This window comes from Athene noctua, chromosome 14, assembly GCF_965140245.1.
Source record: "Athene noctua chromosome 14, bAthNoc1.hap1.1, whole genome shotgun sequence".
Lineage (NCBI taxonomy): Eukaryota > Metazoa > Chordata > Aves > Strigiformes > Strigidae > Athene > Athene noctua.
The window spans coordinates 10092617-10116945 of record NC_134050.1 but is presented as its reverse complement, the minus strand read 5'-3'; the positions used below and the strand labels follow the sequence as shown (position 1 = coordinate 10116945).

At 38.5% G+C, this 24329-nt stretch overlaps 1 protein-coding gene across 1 annotated transcript; it reads right to left on the bottom strand.

Annotated features, from left to right (window-relative positions):
* Nucleotides 1-1276: 1276 nt before the first annotated feature.
* On the bottom strand, nt 1277-22638 carry CAT (catalase). The gene is made up of 13 exons (XM_074918180.1): nt 22383-22638; nt 16919-17090; nt 15834-15944; nt 14277-14407; nt 13378-13482; nt 12237-12362; nt 10441-10632; nt 9376-9528; nt 8090-8228; nt 5514-5644; nt 4788-4895; nt 4081-4167; nt 1277-3624 (listed from the first exon to the last, which is right to left on the bottom strand). Exons 1-13 carry the CDS (start codon nt 22446-22448, stop codon nt 3559-3561), a joined length of 1587 nt encoding a protein of 528 aa, XP_074774281.1. The 5' UTR covers nt 22449-22638; the 3' UTR covers nt 1277-3558.
* Between the last annotated feature and the right edge of the window lie 1691 nt (nt 22639-24329).

The following is a 24329-nucleotide window of genomic DNA, read 5'->3' as shown; positions in this document are numbered from 1 at the left end:
TAGCCGTCAATGGATTTATCTTGTTTATTTGAAAAAATAGCATTATTGTTCTTCCAGTGCTGCCCAACCCTCTCAGTGCCTTTTAAAAAAGCCTAGTTTTACGGTATAATATTTGTCATGGTCAGTTTAGCAGCACAGAACATGGGTTAGTCTTTAAGCACAACTACACTGAAATTGTGAGTTCTCAGAACAAAGGCAGCTGCAGAAGGTACACACTGCCTACCTAGTCCATTCTAGGTCTCCTCAGCATTTCTGCACGTTTTCCCCCTCTTTCTTATTCTTTAGTGCTTGGATTTTCTTTCCTGACTTGATATCATTCCAATTTTAGCCTACCTCTAATCTAAACTAGTATATAGTTTATACAGAATTTACACAGAAATACAGAATTTATTAGTGATAATCACTTATGGGCACAGTCAGATAAAGGCCACGTGGAGAAAGTTAAAAAAATAGCTGTCTGTGTTAAACACTCTGATAAAACCTCCACAAGTTCATGTCACAGTGCCCTTCCCACCACACAGTCAGTAGGTGTACTTCTCTGCTGTTCTGTAAAGGTTACATTACAACGAGGCGTAACGCACACCCTTCCTTACCTGTGAAAGAAGTAGTAGGGATTTAGGAACAGAGTGACTGCAAGAAAACCAGAACCAAACATTTGGGTAATACAGACAGTAGACTAAACCTCTGTACTGACAGCTTATTGAGAGGCTGTATGGTAGCTATGAGGCACTTCAAGTGCTGGATTTCAACCCTATATACTCAAACTATTAAGAACTGTACTTCCCTAAAATGAAAAACTAAATAACCTTGTGATGATTCTGTAATTTGACAAAGTTTAGATCAAAAATAACAAAAGGTTTTTCAGCAAAAAGGGGCTTAAGTAAGGCACCACCAACAAAACCCACAGTAAAGCAGGACAGCAACTTTTTCCTGCGCATAAGATACACACAATTGTAGACACTGCTGTACCACAGATGTACCTCTTCTGAAGGCTTAGGAAATTAAATACAAGGTGCCTAACAAGCAATTTCACGTATCAGAGCTGAGCAGAATTTAACGTTGGGGCCTACATGTGAATTCTAAGCATTAGCCTTGCATCCCAGGCCTCTGTTGGCAGTCTGCCTGTGCAGGGCAAATAAGTAAGTTCTGAAATAGAAACAAATTACCCAGAACTTCAACAGCTTCTACACAACCTTCCAAACACAGATGAACTTCTTAGATTAACATAAACTATGTGAAAACATTCACACAGGAAACAGACAACATGTTGCCAAGAGATTTTTAAATTTGGTTTTATTTCAGAAAAAAAAAAAAAGAGGAAGACAACATAATTCATTTAGCAGACACAATCAAAATTAAAGATTAAGCCTTGCTTATTCTTTTCCAAAGTTCATTAGGATTCTATGTTCCAGCAAGAAATATTCCCACCCATTTATGTAGCTCTTTCAGCTCCCACCTGCTGATCAGTTAAAAAACCAGTTGAATCCCAGAACAGAGTAGGCCATCAGTTCATATTATTTTACTGCATCTATACCACAGCTAATTTTTCACAGTAAGTTACAGATAAACAAGTTAAAGAAGTAGCTTTCTACAATTTAATGGAACAGCACTTAATATCTACTCTTCTTTATCTGCCATCAGTTCTTAGAATGCCAATTCACCCTTAAATGTCAAATCAGGAAGTACTCCTACTCAAAACACAACTCGAGACACATCCAGAAATGCACTGAATACAGAAAAAAACTGCTATGATTTGAAATCTGTATATCATTTGCTTGAGTTAAGAGCTAGTAGCTGGGCTCTGAAATCCTTTGTATCAGCATTCATTCTTTTTCCAAGGCAAATGCTAATGAGGCAGCATCAGCAGGCAAACAAGGAAAGCAAATATTTCAAAATGAGGAGTAATGCTAATCACACATATATGTTAATCTTTGGCAAGGGAAGAGGAAGAAGTAACAGAGGAGTTATTAAAATTGCCAGACTTTAGATGCACAGTGAACTGCCCGATCCTGCTGAGCACACTTCTGAAACTCTTTTGGTCTGTTAGGACTAAGTTCAGTGTGCAACAGGGATGACAGATGATATTTTATTTTATTCAAAAGTTCAGTAGTCAGCTTGGACACTAAATTACCCCATAACTGGGTAACACTTTCCAAATAATTATCTAAAAAAAAAAAATACTAGGTGGGATTTTTGCCCTTGTAACACAGTAGTTTAAGCCTTGGCTTTGTTGTATGCTTGTATAGTAAAACACTCAGATGCTGACAACATGCTTTCTTAGGTAACCACTACTCAGATTGAGCCAAGGTAGTGTCCAGAAATTCCATAGTTATCATTTAAACATTGCTCTCATTTCTCAAATATAAACACTTCCATTTTGTGCCAATTAGTAAAGCCTGATTAAAGATTACACTACAAGATAGAAGACAAAAACAATATTACTAAGCTAAAGGAACTCCTTTCAATCTAAGGAATAACAGGGAAGACCTTTCAATCCAAAGGGTTCCAAAATCATTTGCACTGATCAACTAAATTGCAAATACTAGGCAACATTACAACATGCCTGAAATGAGGCTTTATACATATACCTATAGTTATAGATACCCACATTCATACAAACATGCCACTTCAATTAAAGTCTAGCCCTGGCTTGATCATTAGACAGCAGTATCAGGTTATAGCAGTAAAATAACAGAATGTCAAGAACCATTAGGAATAGTTCTGAAACTGCTTGAGCTTGATTTGGGCCAAGATAAAAATATTCATGCATTTGGAAGTCAATTTCTCAAGACACTTGAAAAATTATTATTTTCCTGTTTTTTTTCCATTTCAATTCTTAGATGTTAGAAAGAACAATTTCCCCCCCCTCCCCAAAATGTAGATGTAATCAATTTAGTTGTGAAGTGTATGTAATAACAAAATATCTTTAGGTTAGTTATAACCCAACCTAACATTAGTAAGCAAAGATTATCTTAAAATATATATTGAGAATAAAATTTACATATATTCAGATTAAACTTTCTACTTGTCTTCATTCTGATCATAAGGAATGAGACATAACCAACATCTTACTAGAAGGCCAAAAATTAAATTCAAAGGAAGTGTCTACAAATACATACAGATAACTATTTTATTAGAAATACTGAACAACATCAGCTTTTTAACATGAACAAGTTTATCCATAAGGATAATCACAGTATCATTACAGAAGTTCTATTACGTGATTTAGCCAGGGAAGTTTTACAATTAAAAAAAAAAATGAAACAGTGTTTTGATTAAACTTATGTTTGCTTCTAGAAACAATTTTTAGTCATGAATTTCCTTAAAACACGTGTTGTTAACAAGCAGTAAAGCACTAGTGTTGAAAGGCACTAGGATTGTTAGCTTGGGTTACCTAGGTTCCAATACAGATACAGGCACTTGAAAGCTTAATAAATCAAGCCTGTAAAACACTTCTGTGTTTGTGCGGAAGTCTGCTACATTCATTAACATGTTCAGCAGGTTGTCCTGCAGTTGTAAGGACGCAAAATTCGTAAGAGTATGTCTCTGCAGCACGCTTTACAGGTTGGATCTTTCTTTGGCAGACACACGAGATGTGGACTGTGTATATGTCCTAATTACATCCTAAAAATAATACAAAGAAATATTTAGAGAAAGTTCCATTACAAATAGGAGAATTTCAGAAAAAAAAAAAAAGGGTACTTGGAGCAACCATGTTGTTATAGTACGTAGCAAGCCCTGAGCCCAGAAGAGGCTTGTGGAAATGTTTCATTGCCATTACAAAGAGTGGGTAATCACTTGGTCTGAAGAATCAACCTGAACACATTGCATATCACATAGAGTTATCTTCCAGAAGCCTTACAGAAACCCAACTGAAACACAGTAATTGTACATCATTGGTTAATCAACATGTCATTAAATGTAATTAGAGTGATGTTTCCTCATTCTGTAATTCTGCATGCACTGACTTCCCCCATTTAAACCAATGGGAAACCAGATCAATAGCTCACTTTGATTTACAAAAGAAACTAAGATAATTCACAGTCAGTCAAAATTCAACGATAGAAATCATTAACATACCTTTTTCCCACCTTCAGAATTGTATTTGTCCAGCAAAGCCTGAATACGGGCACCATAGTCAGGATGAACATCAGTGAAGTTTTTCACCTAAACAGGAAGACAGAACAAAAAAAGGCAAAAATAATTTTTTTCCTCCATTTCAAATGTGTTCTTTAACACATTTTGTGCCCTGTGGCCTACAAGCAGCACATATCTTAATGAAGAAGGGTGAAAAACTTTTTCCCAGAAGTCTAACTGTGAATGGCCAGAAACAAGCTATGAACACCTTCAAGCACTATTTCTGTTCTCTCATATAGGGCTCTTTCCTGACTCAAACAAAGCTCCATTGGGAAGGATAAAGACTGAATCCCTCCCTGGCACTCACTGCCTTCTTGTTAAGAGTAGAACATTACACTGGCAGTCACCTGATTTTTGAAACACCAAGCTAAACACATAACGACATCGTTGACATTCAACATCAAGCCCATTCTTCCCATCAGGAAAAAGTTACTTTAACATGTTATATGTTATTTATATTATCTAAATAGGCACACACTTAAATGTTCTGTATTGATAATTCCTGCATAAGAAAAATCCAAAAGTTGCCTTCTCAGAGAAGAATTCCTGATCTTCCTTTCCATAAGCTTACTGCCATGTTGGCCAAGGTACTAGACTGCAAGAAAACCTGGAATAAAGAGCAAAGGCTAAAAACGAAATAGGCCACTTACTGCTCTCTTCTGAATGAAGAGTTGTGCATCTTTAAGATGATCAGCAATGTTTTTACACAGCCTTTGGCGTTCATCCTCCTTCAGCACTTTGGTGTAGAATTCTCGCACCTTATGATTGGAAACAAAGTTTTGTTCTGAAATTCCCAAAAGCAAGCAGCCAATAATTCTAGACTTTTAGCATTCATTATTACTAAGAATAGCTTTCATTTACTAGTCAGGTAACACTTAAAAACACTCAAAAAGCAACCAATTTGTGGTTTGGATGTTGGGGTTTTGGGGGGTTTTTGTTTTTTTCCCAAACCTGCTAACAACTCCTTCCATTTCTAGCTTGAATTAACTGTTGTTTATTGAATTACTGAAAACAATTACTGCTGTTGGGGTACAATGCAGGAATTGACGATCATGACATTCATGCATACTCTAGTTTGCATATCTGCATACACTAATCACAAGAAGACAAAGTCACAGCCTCTAGATATCTGTGCTCAGAATATGGATGGCAAAGGGCTGTGAGAATTCACAAACCATCCTGTCAGCAAAAATTCAGTTATTCATGAAAACAAGCTGTATGGGGATCTTCCAAGGTCTTATGAGAGCTGAACTTCAGGTTATCCAGATGCCTCAGAGAAGAGCCATATGTGAATGATTCTTATTAATATTCTCTAGACTTACCCTACAAAGTCATCGTATGTAATAAGCAATATAAACCCTGTTTGTACATCATACCTGAGTCACATTATCTTCATTGGCACTATTGAAGCGCTGCACATCTCCCGAAACAGCCATGCGGCTCTCCTTTACCATGGGCTGATCTTCTGGACCACTGAAACTATTTGGATAATAGTTTGGGGCACCACCTGAAGATAAACAACACACCCCCAAAAAAAACTCCAAACAATCAGATGCCAGCTCTGCCAGATTAAGTCAGAAGAAAGAAAAAGTTCTTTGCCTAGAACTTAAATCAATTCCCCAGTTATGATTCACTTCATTAAAAGCAGCTGTCAGCATTTTTCTGCCAACATACAGCTAAACATCAGGAGCTGTGTCTTCACATCAGTGCTCAACAGCACTTATTACCAAATTTCAACAGCTTGAGGGAAAAATTAGTTTGTTTCAGAAATAAGGAGGCCTGGCCACTCTTACAACAACATTGCTCAGACAATTTTAGTAGACAAAGTCATGGAAGTCATTCAAAGTTTTAGTCCAAGGCAGCTTAAAAATACTTTTTCATCTACCTGTTTGAAGCACTGCTAATCTTAACTAAACAGGGGATTTATTTTAAACACATAATGAATTTACAGAACTTCATAAAAAATAAACATCTGTTTTTGGACAGGAGAAGCTGTTTTCAAGTTCTCGTTTCACAAGTATTTCCCTCTCCTCCCTCATCAAGTATTAGAATTCATAGCCCACAGGAATACAGCAGTTTTCACATGAGGCACAGCTTAAGTGTATCCTTGTTTACTCTCAGGTGTAAAACAGTCACTAATGGGCAAATGCTGACAGAACATAACCTGCTGAACAGAGGTGAAGTTAAAGTTCTAGTCTTGGCATTTATACTCTTGCCTTTCACTATCTCTTGGAAATCAGAAAGCAAAGCAGTTTAATGAAGTGAACTGACTATATGAAAGTCTAAATTTAAAAAATGCAAATACAGATTTCACAAAGACATTTATGTCATCTCATTTTTAGGTTAGATTTTTGCCTAGAAGTAGAAACAAAGAGGTAGTAATTAACCTCCATGAAACTATTTCTCTAGCATATTTCAGCATTTCAAAATAATATTTTAGAACTTTTTCAATTAAGTCCCCTTTAACAAGCATGTTTCTGTAAGTCTTGAAAGGTATATAAACTAGGGACTTTACTGAATTCATTTGACTGAGGGTGTTCTGCAAACTCCCTTTCTCTTAAAGGCCTATTTTTAAGTTTTTAAACACTTCTTAAGCTTCACTTGGCTTTCACGCCACTCCCCACCCCCTGTCCAAACACCCAAAGTTGCCTTTCCTGGATTAACAGAAGAGATACATACACATTCTAAACAAGCACATAAAAATGACAGACATCCTACTTTTCAGGAAACAAGAAGAAAAGCCCCCTTTTTTCCTCCCCCCCGTTTAAAAATTTAAAAATTAGTCTACTTGTAGAAAGTAAAAGTTATATTCAAACGGAAAAACACTAATAGTTAAGAGACTATCAACTACTTCACACAAGGCTAAAATGGTGTAAGGAATATCCATGTGCTTCTTTTAAAGTCTTAAAAAAAGATGTGGAAAGTGCACTCTAACCTACACAAGCACACTTTATGTTTTACAGTTAAGTTTTGATTCTCAATACTTGTACAAGAGTGACAAGAGACATAAAGAGGACACACGAATAAGTGCAATGATAAGAATGCTTTCAACAAGCTCCCTCAAACAGGAGGTAACAAGATAAAAGTCAGTATCTTATCAAATAGCATCCTGTCAAGAACACAGGAAAAGAAATGAGAAGTCACTTTTTGCAGTAAGAATTAATCAGGTAGACCCTCCTCAAGGATCTGTGTGAGGACTAGTACTACTAAACACACTCACATTTACCTGAAAAGGGAGCAAATAATAAAAACTGACAGCTTAGCCTCTGTAAAGTTTAACCTAGCCAGAATCAAAGCTAGCTATTTATACTGACACAATCTCATGATACCAAAAGAATGTATCAAAATTGCTTTTCCGAAAACAATTTTATTTGCCATGTAATTCACACCAGGAACAGAAATGTATGTAACTGTGTATACATGCACAATCATGGGTTCTAAGACAGGCCATTACCTAACACGAAATAGATCTTGAATTCATTTGGACAGTTTGAAGTAAATTACTTTGATTGCTGGTGAGAGACAAGTTCGAGAATATTAGGAACGGCACATGGACAAATTTAGGGCACTCTACAGAAAAAAGCATACAGTGAATTCATAACAACTGCATGCAAGGCCAACTGGGCCAAAAAGGACCCAGTCATACAAGGAAAGGTACCAAAAGGTTGACAAAGATTATGAGAGGTAAGGAACAGTTTTCACATAAAAGAAAAAAAAACAGATAGGCTGGGAAGTCTGAAGCTCAGGAAGTTAAACAGTGATGTTTGAGTGGGGGCAAAAAGTCACAAGAGACACTGAATAGTTAAGGAGAAAAAGTAGCATTTATTATAGTATAGTAAGTTAGTAATATCCAAAAACCCCATCTGTTTAGCAAGTATCTTAAGTCCCCTGTGAACAGAAAAGAATTCTTCAGTATAAGTATCATTATGTTTAAAGATACTTTCATTATTACCTTGGTTGTCAGAAACACACATTGGTCCATCCCTCTGGTAATTGGCCACACGAGTTCTGAAGGGGCAGTTCACAGGAATTTGTAGATAGTTAGGTCCTAGACGGTGTCTATGAGTGTCAGGATACGAAAAAAGACGACCCTAAAACATTATCACAAACATTAACTACTACTTGATGAATAAGATCACTTAAGTGGTATATGCTAATTCAAAGCACTATACATTAAATAGTAAAAGGGAGAAGACCTTCCTGATGTACTTCAAATTATGTCCAAAATGACACTCAGCCACTAGCTAACTTTGCTGGAACACCAGCGAAGAATGGCAGGTTGAGTTGCATTTATACAGCTTGGGTATTGCTAACCAATTTTGGTAGGCTAATAGGCTAAACCTATTCTGAGGCAGAAAAATGGTTACATGTGTAGAGATGAAAGTTGACTATAACAGTGCTAATACTAAGGAATAATATAATATTTTTCTACTTATTTTCAACCTTAGATTCAAAAATTGGTTACCTCTGAAATATGTTAGTCCCTTATTTACTGAACTGAATCTGAAACAATTCTAGTGACATCTGGATGCCAAGACAGCAGATTCTGACCATGAAGTTTGTGGGAGCAAAGAGAAGTAAAACAAAAGAACTGCATGATGGTTCAAGAGTTTATCCAGTTAAAACTGTCAAAATATCTTGTTTCCATGGATATCACTTGTAACAATCTGGTTTTAATCCAAAAAAGCATAACATGCTAACACCCATGACACTGCAGACAGTATAGTCTACTGCAGCCACTCTTACCAGATACTTTGACCTGTAAGAGATCTGATACTACTTCTAAATAACAGTCTCATGGTTTATATCAGGGATTAGTTACATCCATATTTTATATCATTTGAAGTCTACCTGTCATACTACCAACAGTTTATACTTTTAAGATATACCGTAAAAGCATGAATAAATATGCACTGCAGCTATGGTTTTATCCCATACTTCTCACCACACTGACAGATTTCCCCATCAACTTTGATAGCTTTTGCAGAAGCCCTCTGAGTTCTAGATTTTCTGTTCCTTTAGTTCTTTCCCATTCTCTTTACATTTAAATTTTGGATAAGCACATCAAATGGTGATCATTAAACAAAAACACCAAAAAATAAATTAGAAAAAGAGTATCAGTTGCTTTCTATTTGTCAAGTTTACAGCTGCTACCCAAATAGGGATAGGAATGCTTTCACAAACAGCAAAGCAAACGTAATGCTCTTCAGGTAAAATCTTATGTGCATTTTAATTTACCTGCAGCATTTTATCAGGGCTAGGTTCAATGCCAGGTGGCATGTTGCTAGGATCATACGCCATCTGTTCTACCTCTACAAAGTAATTCACAGGATTCCTGTTCAAGACAACCTTTCCCACAGGGATGAGAGGGTAGTCACCATGCGGCCAAATCTGGAAGACATAACACACATACATTAAAATCAACATTACTCTAGTATTATGCAGCTTAAGCAATTACTAGGCAGCATTGGCCTGATTTAAAGTATTGACTGAGAAAATGCATTACCAAAGAAATTGCCAACAAACATTTTGAGAAATGTCTTATTTTAAGATGACTTTTGCAATTAATACAGAGTATTAATGCAACTTATTTCATCATTCCAGCATAATCTCAGAACTTGAATTCTTAAACGAAATACCCACAGGCGCTTGAAAAACTGCCCAGGAATGTAATATCGTAGGTGGAACTGGTAGCATGATTGTTTTCAGCTACCTCAAAATGTAACCAGCTCAGCTAGCCTTTTCTTTGTCATCTTAGACTGTGCTTTCAAGTTCAGAAGTCTTTAGCCATTTTAGAACAGCAACATCAGAGAAAAAACAAAAAGGCAATACAAATTTACATTAGTATCTTTCAACAGGCTATTCCCTGGAACAGTAACTGGAAGTCTGACGAAATCAGACCAACAACCAGAAGTTACATTACCAAAAAGAACTAGCGAGCTCAGGGTGTGACTGCACAATCTGAGATCACGCTTTGGAAATGCAGCACAGCTGTGATCTACAGGCCTGGAATCAAGCCCTGTCCATATTTCACTGAGGAAGAGTAACATCAGATATATAAATATAATTTCATCTCCAGAATTTCTGACTCGTCATGACCATATAATAAAGAGTACACTATAAAAAAAGAAAGGAAGAGTAAAAAAGACAGACTAACTTAATTGACAGAGACTAGTAAGAAAACAGCACTGCTCCATGGGAACCGTTACACTTACAGATAAGCTCAGTTCTGGCATTTGCTACAGTTTGATCTCGTGACCTTTCTTAGCTGAAACTGAGTATTAACAACACTATCAGAGATACCTTAGTTAAATCAAAAGGATTAAATGGAAACTTCTCTGCTTCTTCAAATGTCATAACTTGAATGTAGAAAGACCATGACGGATAGTCCCCCTTGGCAATGGCATTGTAAAGATCACGTATTCCATAATCAGGATCAGTAGAAGCCAATCTTCCTGCTTCTTCAACAGAAAGATTTTTGATGCCCTGGTCAGTCTAGAAGCAGTAAAAGCAGTGACACCAGTTACAACATGCAGAAAGTATTACAAAATGTTATTTTAACAAGATTTGTAATTCAAAAAATTCCACTAACTAAAAATCTCATTTAATAAGGTTTTGACAGCTTGAATGCTAAAAGCTGCTACACAATGCCTCTTAATTTAGCATAATGGTTTCCAAAGTCTTGCTTCAAAGGTAGGTGTCCAGCCTCCACTAAAGTCTAATGAGGCAAGAACCTGTACTGCCTTTAAAATTTCAAAGGGAAGTTGTTTTCAAGCAAGATATGCTAGAGACTGCTTTCTCAGAAAAGCCTGGAAGTTGTGAGGTTCTGTGAGCTTCAGTTACAGAGGTCTTGGAAACAAAGTTCTTCTATTCTGGTATACAGTTGAGGTCATCTTAAAAATACTAGATCAATGCAGCTCATATCCAGAATATAAATGGGAACAAAAACCAGATCTAGACAGAGAACTTTTATCTGAGGAAGCACCTGTTGAATCCAAGCTACTGTGTGTGTAGCCATGAACATATCAGACACTGAATAAAATGCATTTCCAAAGGGCTGGAGGATTCTTGTACATGCTCTGAACGATAGCAAGGGATTTTCATAGGAAGTTCTGACACAGCTTCACACCCAAAACACCTACTGGTACGAGGCGGAAAAGCAGTAAGCTGAGCTAGGTGCTCAGAGCTCATTATACAAGTAGACTGAGTTCTCCAGTAAGAGACAGCTCCCCAAAGAAGAGTTTTTCATAGTTGAAATGCTGGGGTTTCAACCCCCAGCCCCAAATTAAGGTTGACATATGGGTGATTCCCACAGCCCTTCACAAAGGGGTGGTGAGTTTACCTTTAGGCCTCCCTCCAGGGTGCGGCGGCCTGGCAGACAGAGCCATTGGGTAAAGGAGCCCCGGGTGTCCCGCATGAAGTGAACAAAGGTCAGGTGTCCCACTTAGGGATAAAAGCTGGGACCACTTGCAGGAAGGGGCAGTGTCTGTCCGAGGTCCTGTTGGGGAAGGACCTCCCGCCACCCTGGAACTGGGCTCCAGTCAGCTCTGGCTTTTGTAAACGTGGGCTGTGTAGAGATTCAGTATGTGTCTTCCTCGGTCTTAGGTATTTGGCTTGTTGACTCAGTTGTCTCCCGTCCCTTCTATGGGAGACTATTTCACTGTTTATTCCACCCATTGTTGGTCATGCGGTGTCATTGTTGGGGTCATTGGAATTGATGTCGATTACGTATAACCTGATTGACTTGTTTGTACCCTCAGCGCTCAGCCATATACTGACCCTTTTGTATCAAATACAATTTGGTTATTGGTTCATCTTTATGCTGGCTGCGTCCTTTATTCTAGGCCTAATAATTGGCAAAACAATAGTCTAGTAAATACTTACTGTGTCATAGCAGGACCAGTGATTTCATCATATTTGTTAAAGGCATGGAACAGATATAAAAACACCACATAGCTTTTTGATTGAGTCTATGCGCTAACAAGTCTTTTCTGAATTAAACTTGCAAAGTCACAGAACATTTTTAGACACTATTTAAACTGTTTTTTATCCAATATGACAAATATTTCCAATAGATAACTGGAAAAAAAGATCAGTACCTTCACATGGAATTTGCAATAAACTGCTCTTCCACTAGCATTAACCAGTTTAAAAGTATGTGATCCGTATCCATTCATATGGCGATAGCCATCGGGAATACCACGATCACTGAACAAGAAAGACACCTAAAGAGAAGGAACAAACAATATTAATGGACTCACCAGTTCAAGGATCAAGTGACCATTTCAGACAAAGTTTGTTTACTGCATTAATCTGCATCACCAGCTTAACATTACTTAAACTAGAAATTCCTCAAGGAATAAGTTTTAAGATTGTTAATGAAAGAAGAGTGTTTTGGCTTTGCACAAAGAACAACTGTGAAATAAACCTATGTGAAGTTTTATGCCCACATGCCTATGTGAAGTACAAGACTTTATCACTAGGTTAATGTTATGATTTCCCCTATAAGTACGAAGCAGGTAAGCATGGATAATTTAAGTTACAAATATAAATAAGAACTTTTTCCAGGTTAAAAGACAAAATTTGAAAACTGAAGTCCTTAGCAAGTAGTTCTTCAAAGCCTTTGAGCAGTAAACATCCCACCATGCAAACATATTCAAAATGCTGCTTTTCTTCAGGTTTATGATCACAAACAATGCTTGTGGTACTTTTTCTAGTTAAAGGCTTTTTTTTTTTAAATTACAACTGCATTTTTAATTTCCTATTAGCTTTTTTGTGTAACCTGCTTAGATATGTTCCAGAATAATTAGAATGCACTGTAAATTCTAGTCATTTCTGGAGTTGATCTAACACGGTACACAACATACAGCTTTAAATAAACTTATATATGATAGCATTACTTTCCCAGTATTTTACTACTCTCCAACGTTAACAGTTTGCTCTTCACCAGTATCTCCACTGCTTTAGTATCAGAAAATTTGGCACCTACCCCTTCATCTCCACATACGATATGACTATGAAAACAGAAGAATCCCACACATTTCACAGAGTCTTTAAAAGAAAAAAGGCTAGATACAATAACTTTTAAGGCTATTAGTATGTGTAAGCCTTTCACCTTTACTTTTCCTAAAATGTTACATAGACTTCTAGATAAAGCATGGAAAAGAGGTATTTTAAAATATATGCTGTTATAACATGATTTTCTTAATCATATAAAATGAAGTCAAAGGGGAAACTTACTTGATGCAAAGACTCAGGGCGAAGACTCCAGAAGTCCCACATCATGTCTGGATCCTTCAAATGAGTCTGAGGGTTCCTCTTTTGGCTATGGATGAAGGACGGAAACTAATTTGTCCATAAATGGAGGAGGGAGAGGAAAAAAAAAAGTTCTGTAATATCTCAAAAAAAATGTGACGGGTATACTAAGCAACTCCTGGTATAAAACAAGCTATTTTTTCAATACACTTAACTATGAAACGAACAGCACACGAAGATGAGAAAAAGCTGTAAGATCACTGCAAAAAAGACCCAATCTTCTATTGTCATAGACCTCCTACAACCAAATGAATTATCCTAATTTTACTGGTCTGTGAAAGTGAAACATTTGCAATTAGGACAAACAGGCTGTTCAAAGCTAAAGAATGCTTTCATCTGACTGATAAAGTGTGAGGAAAATCTTTTCAAATTTGTGTATCTGAACTTTACTGAATACCTGACTCCTAACCAAATACAGAGATACTATAAAATATCTGTGCAGAGCTCCTCCACTCAACAAAAAGCCCCTCTACTTACAAAATGCTGTTAAACTTATACTAAAAGACAAAACTGATCAGATCTGAAGTTAAAAACATGATAATGTACTTACCTGCCGGCTGTTCTGCTGTGGCATATGCACTAGCAAACACAACTAAATGTCTGTGCTATCTGTGCTATGAAACCACTTAAGTGATCAAGCATTAGTTCTTAATTATTTTTTTTAATTAACACCTTTTCAAATAAAAAATGTTCAGACCACCTAACAAACAACAAAGTTTGAGTATGTCAAAACACAGTGTTTGCTTCTCAGCAAAGCAAGAACAAGATGGGAATGAGCTTTTGGACTCTTTCCCAAAGCACCCTCATCTTTTGTGCTTACTCACCAACAATGCATCCCGAATAAAGAAGATAGGGGTATTATTTCCCACAAGATCCCAATTACCCTCTTCTGTATAGAATTTCATTGCAAAGCCTCGAGGGTCACGAACCGTATCAGCTGACCCAGATTCTCCAGCTTGAAGAAAACACATGAACATACAGAAGCGTTATGATAGGAAATGCAGACAAAATGCAAGCATAAAAATATAGAACTTCAGAATATGCCATAAATCCTAAAAGGGTAGGGGTTATTAAAGTATTTTCTATACCACGGGTTTTTTGGTGTATTTTCAACAATACTTCAGGCACTGAAAGTTTCCAAAGTGTGAACAGACACCCACCCAAGCATTCACGCCAGAGTTAAAAGGAAGAAAAAAGTATATCCACTTGAACCAATTAAGAATGAAATTTGCATTATCAGTAAAAAAAAAAAAAAAAAAAAAAATCAGATTATGAGCCTGAATCAGCTAAAACCACGTTAGTTTCTGTGCATCAAATCCCACTGTGAAAGCTCTCATTTGGAAGGTAGCAATCTAAGTAGTATACTTAATAAAAAAAGAACTTACTATAGAAGAGTTGTAACCCTTTTAGTTCCCCTCCTGCTTTAGCCAAAACCAGTCCTTTCAGTAGGTAACTACACTAGAGCAAAAGCATTCCAGAAGTATTCAGGAACAGCTAATGCTAAACAACATGATGAAATAACAAGGACACTCATTCTCTCATTAAAAGAAAATAATTGTGTGCTACAGAACAGCTAGGAAGAAACGTGTTCAAACAGAGCAGGGAAAGAAAAGGGAACGATGCAACAACCTAGTTCAGCACACAGCCTGCAGATCAAACTCGCTGGTGTCTTTCCCCCATATAATGTTCCATGACCCCTTAAATTTTGGTGACGCAGGGAAAAGCCAGTAGGCCAAAACCAGCAGCTCCTTGAGCCTTGCTGGACTATTGTTTTCTCTCCAATACTACTTCCAGAACCAAATTCTCATAAGAATTTATTTTCTTTTAAAACAGATAAAGTAGTAACACATACATTTTGAAAGATCATTTTTCTATCAGACAAGATATTGATCATAATGCATGTTTTAGCTAATATAAGATTTTACTAGTTTATGCATTCAGCTCTAAGAAATAAGAGTTTATTTATGGAAGACTGCTTGTTTTTCTTTGTCTAGTATTTACCTTACAGCAGTCATCCTCAAAACATTCCTACAACATAAGAGATTATAGGTATTTAACTTCCAAGTGTTAAACTGCAGCATTGCAAGCGTTGATTACAATCCATTCAAAAACAAAGCAAGCTTTCTGCCAGGAAAAAAATAGCTCAGGCTATCCTTTCTCTCACATTCCAGATGGAAAAGTGTCTACAGAGAGCTCTGGCAGGAAGATGCGGAAGCTGCTTAAGGTCTTACAATTTAAATTAAATTCACAGAAGAGGAATTGGTCGGCAGAAAGGATTTCAAACCACCTTAAGTACATGAAGTGCTCCATAATGCAAACATTGCTATCAGTGTAACTATGGCACACAGGTAAGAAAATACACAGTAACTTCAGAGCCTTACCAACAGTGGAGAATCGTATAGCAATCGGAGTTCGCTTTCCAACGTGTTCAAACACTTTTGCCTTGCAATACTGGGTAATATCATGAGTGACTTCGAAATAGCCAAAGGCTCCTGAAGAAAAGCAATTTAAAAATATCAGATCTAGATACAGTAGCAACATATTTGTTATTTTATTGTGGTCCAACACACAACTTTAAGTCAAAAGGAAACATGGAAATACATATAAACACTTCATATCTATGCACTAAAACACTATTTTCACAAAATGAAATATACTTAACACAAACTACTATTTGCATACTGCATATGTGCCCACTCTTCCCTCCTTAACTGATTGTTAACAGTTCCCAGCAGCAACACAGACCTCACTTCTACGGGGCAAAACAACAAACAGTAGCTTTTTGGATGCTCTTCTGCCAAGATTTGCTTATTTACCTCAGAGCAAGATAAGTATTTAATCCTGATACACGTTGCAGAATTTTTGGTCCACCTGTAAACTGGATGAAACAACAAAATTCTTCCCACCCCCACAGAAGAATTTTTCGCCATGTACATTCACATTATAAATTGTCCCATATTTCCTTTTTCTAGGGCAACACATAACAGAAATCAAAAGGTGCCAGTTTTACCCTACTAAGATCAATAATGAAAACGAGTTGGTTTAGTTTTTTTAAAGATTAGATCATCGTCTTGCTTTGGCAGACAGATACATCAGATGACAAAGACAAGAATCTCTAACATGCAAACAGCCATTAAAATAGAGATGGGGAAGTCTTTCCTTCCAGAAGAATGGGGTACTATGGAGGAACAGACAGAGGAAGCAGAGATTACAGCAAATACAGTAAAAATCTAAGGGCTATAGCTGCATTTTCGCTCTTTATTTTTCTAAATAGTTTTTCAGTGCTTCAAGTTTTGACACTAAGTTCTTTTAAATGAGGCCTTACCACTGTTGTTGATATAATTATCTTCTGTAACACTAAATTATGGATAATATAATGCAATTTATGTCACAATCTACGTGTTAACTCATAAGCTTTTAAAAGTCTAATTCTATACAGAGAAAAAGTATGTGTTTTTAAACATACCTGCTCCTTTTGCATGCACGACTCTTTCAGGAATCCTCTCTCTGTCAAAATGAGCCATCTCATCAGTGAAAACAACATCTTGCACAAGAAGTGGTCCACGTGGTCCTACTGTCAGAATATTAAGCTTATCTCCTATTGGGTTCCCAGCACCAGTAGTCAAGACATCTGGTTTCTGAAAGCAAGAGACAGTCAGTATCACACCACCAGAAATCAAAACCCCTCCATATTTAAGTCACACGATGTGCATGCCTGTTCAACCATTACATGTCACATGAATATATAGCAAAGTGACACATGAATCCGGAACCAGTTACAAAAAATATAGTATGGTGATGATTTAGTTAGACAGCTATGTCTGGGACTATTTAAGAAGGGGAGTTCATATCATGTATAAAGCAAGAATGTTTTCCATGGTTCAGAAGTATTACTTATTAAGATTATCTATCTTGCTTCACAAAAAATATGACGTGTCAACCTTAAAACATGCATTAAGGTTCAGTTTGCCCCTACCTCAACAGGAGAGGACGGAGAGAGAGCGAGCTAGGAAAAGAGTAGCTGCTAGAAAGTAATAAGGGAGAAAGGAGAGGAAGGATGATAATGTCAGTACAGGGATGGAAGCATAAGAACTACAGTCACACAGCATAAAGACTAAAAAGGGGTACTCATGACTACTGTTGATCTAGAAGAGCTATGGAAAATAACATAAGCAAGAGCACCTGAGGAATCATCATTTGAGACTCTTGAACGATAGGACTACAACTAATAAAAGCTCTGAGAAGCCCTACTGCCAACCACAACATTTTTAGTTATTTTTACTAACATCACTATTGTCTTTAAAGAAACTGCCCAAGAGAGCGCATACTCAACTTTTTCCCTCCCTTCCATACCAAGTTGAAGTCAACCATTCTCATAGGCTACTTAGAGCTGCAGTGTCTTGTACAGTAGGAGTGACCCTGTACCTGAAAAAACAGCCACTCCAAGAAATATTTGTTGGAAGTCTGTAGTACTATAGTTGAGTGACACCCACTTTCTTAAAAAAAAAAAATCCCAGTAGAAAAGACTTTATCTGCATCACATATGGGGTCATAACGCTCCTCTAAGGCAATAGTCCTATTTTACTGGGTACCGTAGAAAACACAGCAAGGAAGGTACATCAGCTCCAGAAACCTGATGGTTGTAGGTGTCAGTTTTTCCTGGAGTACATTAAATGTTAGGAGCCAGGGCGATGCTTGTAAAGGACATAGAACAGAATAGAAGTTAGTACAAAGGGAAAAGAAAAAAAAAACACAAACAAAAGGAAAAAAAAAGTTTGCAACAGGATAAACTCAAATATCCAAGTCACAGATTATGACCAGCTAACACTAATTCCATGGTTATATGTTGCACTAATCTGACATACATCCATAAGGGCTCTCAATCCGCACATCCTCCCCTCTTCTGCCAGCAGCATCCAGGCACCTGACCCATGGGAAGTGCACCAAAATAAACTCACTCATCCTCTCCTGACTACTTCTCCTGCTGTTCAAAGTTCTGGAAGTGAAAAGGGATGGTGAAGAGAAGGAAAAAGTAGCTCCTGACAAGAAGGCCTTCACTATTATATCAGCAACTTTATGGTGTTCCAATTTTTATACTGACAATCTTAAGTTCTGCTTTAAGTGTTTTAATTACGGTAAACAGACAGAATTCCCATCTGTATCTTATGGAAGTTACTGAACTGGACCAGCCTCCATGTTGTTTGGGTTTTTTTCCCCAGGACACAACCCACAAAGACAACAATTATTCACATCTATTCTGGACAAGGCAGAGTATACAGGGAGAGTTAGATACACCTCTGTTTAACTCAGGTACACAAATAACCACATGAAAGACATTGGACAGGATAACTTCATTCCCAATGCGTTCTTACTTATATGCAACACACACTACTCTAGCTGGCTTGAGTTCCCAAAATACCTAATAAAAGTTCTTTATTCTTCATTCACTACTTCATAAGCACAAAGTTATAAGCGTAAGTTCCTAAAGTATGCTTGACATCCTAACCTACACTGAAATTTGTACAAACATTTAAAAAAAGACAGTGTATATCTGGTTACAAACAGGAAATTGATGTTCAGGAACTTACAGGAAAGTTACCACTTTAGCTTTATTTAAAGCATTCTTAAGTCAAAGGAATATCCGCTTCAATCAAAACATTATCTACAGTTTATCAAGGGAAATATGCAAGAGTAGAAACTGTCCCCAATATTCTTTCTGCTGCTTATATATCACATGTATGTTTTCCTCAGTTTTAAATGAGCCAAAGAAAAGAATTTCACCGCCCACTGAGAAATCACCTAGTCAAACTGCATGGGAAGTTCCAAGAGTTCAACTTCTTAAAATGCTATCCTAATATACAGGCCCCATATAATTTAGCACCCATGAATAGGTACGTTTTATTATGTTTTAGCTATCATCTTAAACTAGAAATTACTTAAATTGCCATTACAAATGAATGTTTTGAATTAGAACTTAATTTCATGTATTAAAGCAACTAGAATTACACTACCATATTCAAAGAACTTTAGGAAAAAGCTCATTCATCCATTTCATGATTCAGTCTAGTAAATGTAAAATATTCTATTCCAAGATACTCACCAAACACAAATTAATATAATTATATTATCAGCTCATTATGCTGACATCTTTTCTGTACTGAGGTATGAAAACTACAAACAACCCATCTTGACACCCATTCAAGCCTCTACGATGACCCCTTTCTTAGAAAAGGGTACAGTCTGCAGATGAGAGGACTGTAAAATGCTCACGTATCACGACATTTTTGATCGAACTTTTTGGTCAAAAATTTTTTGCAGAGCTTGCTTAGGGAGAATCAAATTTTTAAAAAAAACATCCAGTTTCCAGCACTACCAATATTTTTCTTCTATTTTCATTAGTTTTGCTGATTAAAAGCTTCAAGTTTCTCATAGATAAAACCCCAGGTATTAGTTTTCCTAACCATAAATTGATTTTTTTCATATTGATGACTCTGCCATACTCATTTAAGACAGGCAAGCTCGCTGTAACGTGAAAAAACAGAACAGATCCTACCAACAGGTTCTGCATTTTCCTCTCCAACCTCCTTGTGTTACCATTCATTAGACATTTCCATCCTTGCCACATGTTCTGCGTTTACATAGAGACTTCCACTTCCTCCTCACTCCAAGGCAGCCTGTCACTCAAAACGCCTGTGGACAGCTTCAGCACCATTTATGAATTCCAACTACTATAATTTGAAGAAAAGCAAACTTAGGGACTGCATTCTGGTAACATTCTTAACATAACACAGCTCAAGACCCCTCCAGTCCATACACTGACTTGTTAAAGTCACTAATACTTATGACATGAAGTGGCAATCAGGTTTCACTCAGCCCATTAAGAAATGCAAAAATTATGCTGAATTAGAGCCCTGTTTATCCTGGAGTTCTTCATAAATTCTAAGCAGCCCAGTAGGTTTAACCATGCAGTGGCAGGACTATAATGCATATACCAACACCTATGACCTTCTCCTCTACAAAGTCCTTGCAAAAGCTTGGTAAAAGACAAGGAAAAGATATAAGTAAATGCATTCTTAGTCTTAGGGATACTTTTTGAGTCCTTTTGATTCACCTATGCATTTTTAATACCTTCTGTTTGATCACCTCAAGGGTAGAAAAAACCCTTGCATATTATTTGCAAACTATGCATGTAACAAAGAATAAATGTTTGTAGAGGTAATATAGCCCTTCTCAAACCAACTGACTATATTGTTGTCAAAACCACATAATGCTAACATCGAAGACTACTTGAAGTAGTAGCTAAAACCACAACTTTTTGAAACTAAACCTATCAAAAAATTTAACAGCTTTGTGGCTGTACAATCTATTTTGTGTAGGCAGACTATCTGAAAGGTTCTTTCTGGCATTCACATTAGAACTTTTTTTTTTAAACACTACGATACATTTACTTTAGTTTCAGGATCATGTTATGTGTGGCACACAAAACAAGTTCTGTCAGTTTGAAGGGAAAGACAAAGAACAGTAGTTTTAAGAAGAATTGTCATATTACTTTTGGGCTTGAGTTTGCTTGATGCCATTATTTTCATATGGTTGGGAGCTGCATACAGTCAAAACCTTAGAAGATAAGAACTTTCGAATCTGCATGTGTATTTCATTACAGCAGTAATCCCCCATGACAGAAAGAAGGGAAACAAAGCCAGGAGAAATTTAGTCACAGCTGTTGTAAACACCATACATCAAAGTACATACTTCCAGGCATTACTGATACTTTGCACCTTATACAGGTCACTTTAAAATTCTAATAAGTCCTCCCCCTTTCTATCTTAAGGTCTCATGACTCCTTATGCAACACAGACTTTGGGTTGCCTCCCAATCTTCAAATTAACCTTGGCCTATATTCAAATACTACTTTGTTACAGAAAAAACAACATCCATATGAAAAGTATTACTCACATTACAAAATTAAAATATTATCAAGCATGCTAGAGTATGCTGGAAGTCACAGTTTGTTACTAGCAGGTAGTTTTCATAGAGTACCTTTTAGAACCAAGGGGAAAAAATAAAATCCAGATGACTTAACAACTACAAGCAGGGGGAAGCAAGGCATCCGCTTGTGTCCTGTGAGACTGCTGCTAAGCACAACCAGCAGAAAAAGTATTTAATGCCAAATACACACTTCTGTCAGAAAATACATAGCAGAAACTGTCACAGTGATCTGATGAAGACTGAGGGAGATCAACTCTTGTAGGATTTATTCGTTTACCCGAATATTTGGGGTATATTCTACATCTTCCGAAGATGAAGCACTGTGCTGTTGATCACACGTTCTTAGGATTTCGGTCACTCACTTGCCCCAACCCACTTCAACCTGGTAAACAAGTCTCCGCATATAGCAGAATGTACTTCATCTTTTGTATTATTCCCTAGTTCCATTTTTACTGGGTTCTACCCATGTGACAGCAGAATTGAAAGTGCGAATATATGATCTGAGACGAAAACCAAGAGGCAGTATCTCTGCCCAAGGACCTGCCTGCTCGTGCGCAGAGGAGCCCCATTCCTGCCAAGGAGGAGGGGGTGTGGAGAAGGCAGAGCCGCCGTGCCAGCAGCGCTGACCGCCCTTGTCCCTCCCGGCCAGCTGGCAGCCACCAGCCGCTTCGTGCCCGCGTTGTCCCGGGCACGGCCCCGCGGGCCCTGCTCCATCCCAGCTGCCTCCCCTGCGGCCGGAGCAGCCCCCGGGCCCTGCTCCCTCCGGCACCGGGGCGCACCCGCTCCCCTCCCCGAGGAGGGCAACCCCGCCCGCGGGGCCATCGTCCCTCGGCCGTCTCCCTCACAGCGAGCCGGACCGTTACCGCCCAGCGAGCCGGGCCGGGCAGGGCAGGGAGCGGGGTGCCGAGGCCCCTCGGGCCGCCCCACGGAGCCCCGGCGGGTACCTGCGAGACCCGCTGGCTCCGCCACTGCTTCAGCTGGTCCGAGGCGTCGTCCCGGCCGTCAGCCATTTTGCAAGCTCAGGCGACCCCCCCCAAAAGGCAGGAAGGGCGGTGCGGAGAGAAGCGAGCGCGGGGCGGCCCGGCGGGGCTGTGCCGGCCACCAGCGAGGAGGCAGCGCCAGAGAGGGGACCCCGCGGGAACCGCCGCGCCCCGCAGCAGCAGGAGGTAGCGGGAGCCACCGCACCCACGGCTCCTACCCCCGCGCTGCGCCCACCCCCCGCTACCTCCTCGGCCAATAGCGGCGCGCCCAGCGGGCAGCGCGAGCTGTGAATGGGTGAGGGGAGCGTCAGTCAGGCGCTGTGAGGGGGCACCGCCCGCAGCCCGCCGCCTGAGCCAGTGGGGGCTGGCGGCAGGCAGGCGCGGGGCTGCGGGGAGCCGCTCCCCTTGTTGCTCCAGCTGGGGTGGGGTTGGCTAGCTGCGTAAGTAACTTCATTTTTGGTGTGTGTTTCCAGTTTTGAGAGGTCGGCACTTTCTAAAGCTGCTGATTTAAGTTATTCAGTGGCGTAGGAAATTACAGGATGAGGGCACTGTGGAAACTGCAGTTGCTTCAGGAGTTTCGGAGGCAGCGTTTGTTTCAGTGGGAAAAAATGTTTTAAATTGCAAAATCCAAGTGACCAAGTGTATAGTTAAACGTTCGTTCTTGTATCTGTACCTCAAACGAGGAACAGTTGATTAACATTGGTCATAACTCATATGCACCCAGCTGTAAACAGTATTTCTTTGGAGGCCTGAATTTGTAACCTTAAAAAAGCACACTTCTGAGTTAATAAGAAATCTCCCTGGTTTATACTTACAAATAATGAGGTAAATATAGTTCTCCCGTTAGGCAACTGCAGTTCTTAAAGCACGGTCTTTGCTGAGTTTTCTGCGCTACAGTCCCCGGGTCCGTCCCTTGTACTGGAGAGATCCCCTGGCTTTGTGCCTCAAGGATGTGCTGCTACATGGGATAAAAGTGGTTAACAGGGAGTTATTTTTCCTAATTTGAGGCAAAACCTTTCAGCCACAGGAATAACCTATCTTAAACTATTAGGTTATGCAATATTGGGTACTTGAAAGATAGATGAAGATCTATATGACCAGTTATTCTGTGGACTTGTACTTCATAACTCATACTTCTGTGTGGGGTTCCTGACCCAGACAGATGGATAAGACTACCTGTGCACACTAGAAAACTAAACTACAGATTAGAAAACTAAAATATACCTTGCCCCTTATTAGCTCTTTCCCAATGACAATGACTGGGGGTAATCATAGCAGGTAAGTGACCTGTCTAAACAAACAGAAATTACCCACATGTGGTTGCAGGAGAATACTGGTTTATAAAAGCAACTGAGTCAGCAGGTTTTGTGTGTGCAGTGATTTGGTTTCCCCTCCATTATTCTTGATAAGAATCCCAGTGTGGTTCTTCACAGAATGCATATTACAACAATTGATCTGAGCAGCTCTGTTTACCCACAGCCTGTCAAAAAGAAATGAAACAGGGAAAATGCTTATCTGCAAGCAAGATTATGGCTACATATTTTTCTCTTAACAGATATAAAGAATAGTCTTGCCTATTATTTCAATCAGATGATAGCTTTATCTAGTATGTGTTTCTTGCAGAGCAAAAAACCCTCTATAATGTCAGCCAAAGAAAAAAGTATCCAAGCTTCACAACAAGTTCTTAACCCACAAAAAACTTTGTTTTCAAGATGCTAGCTCCTGCTCTGCAAACTGTAGGTCCCACCATCAGCCATTTCTGAGAATGTTAGTGGTCTTTTCAGGCACTCATCCAGGCTTACATGGTGTTCTTCCACACAGCTTTTATTTTTTAAGATGACTATTTTATTTTAAAATGATCTTTTCATAAGAAAAGACTGATTGTCTAAGTCCTATAGACTTAACATTAGA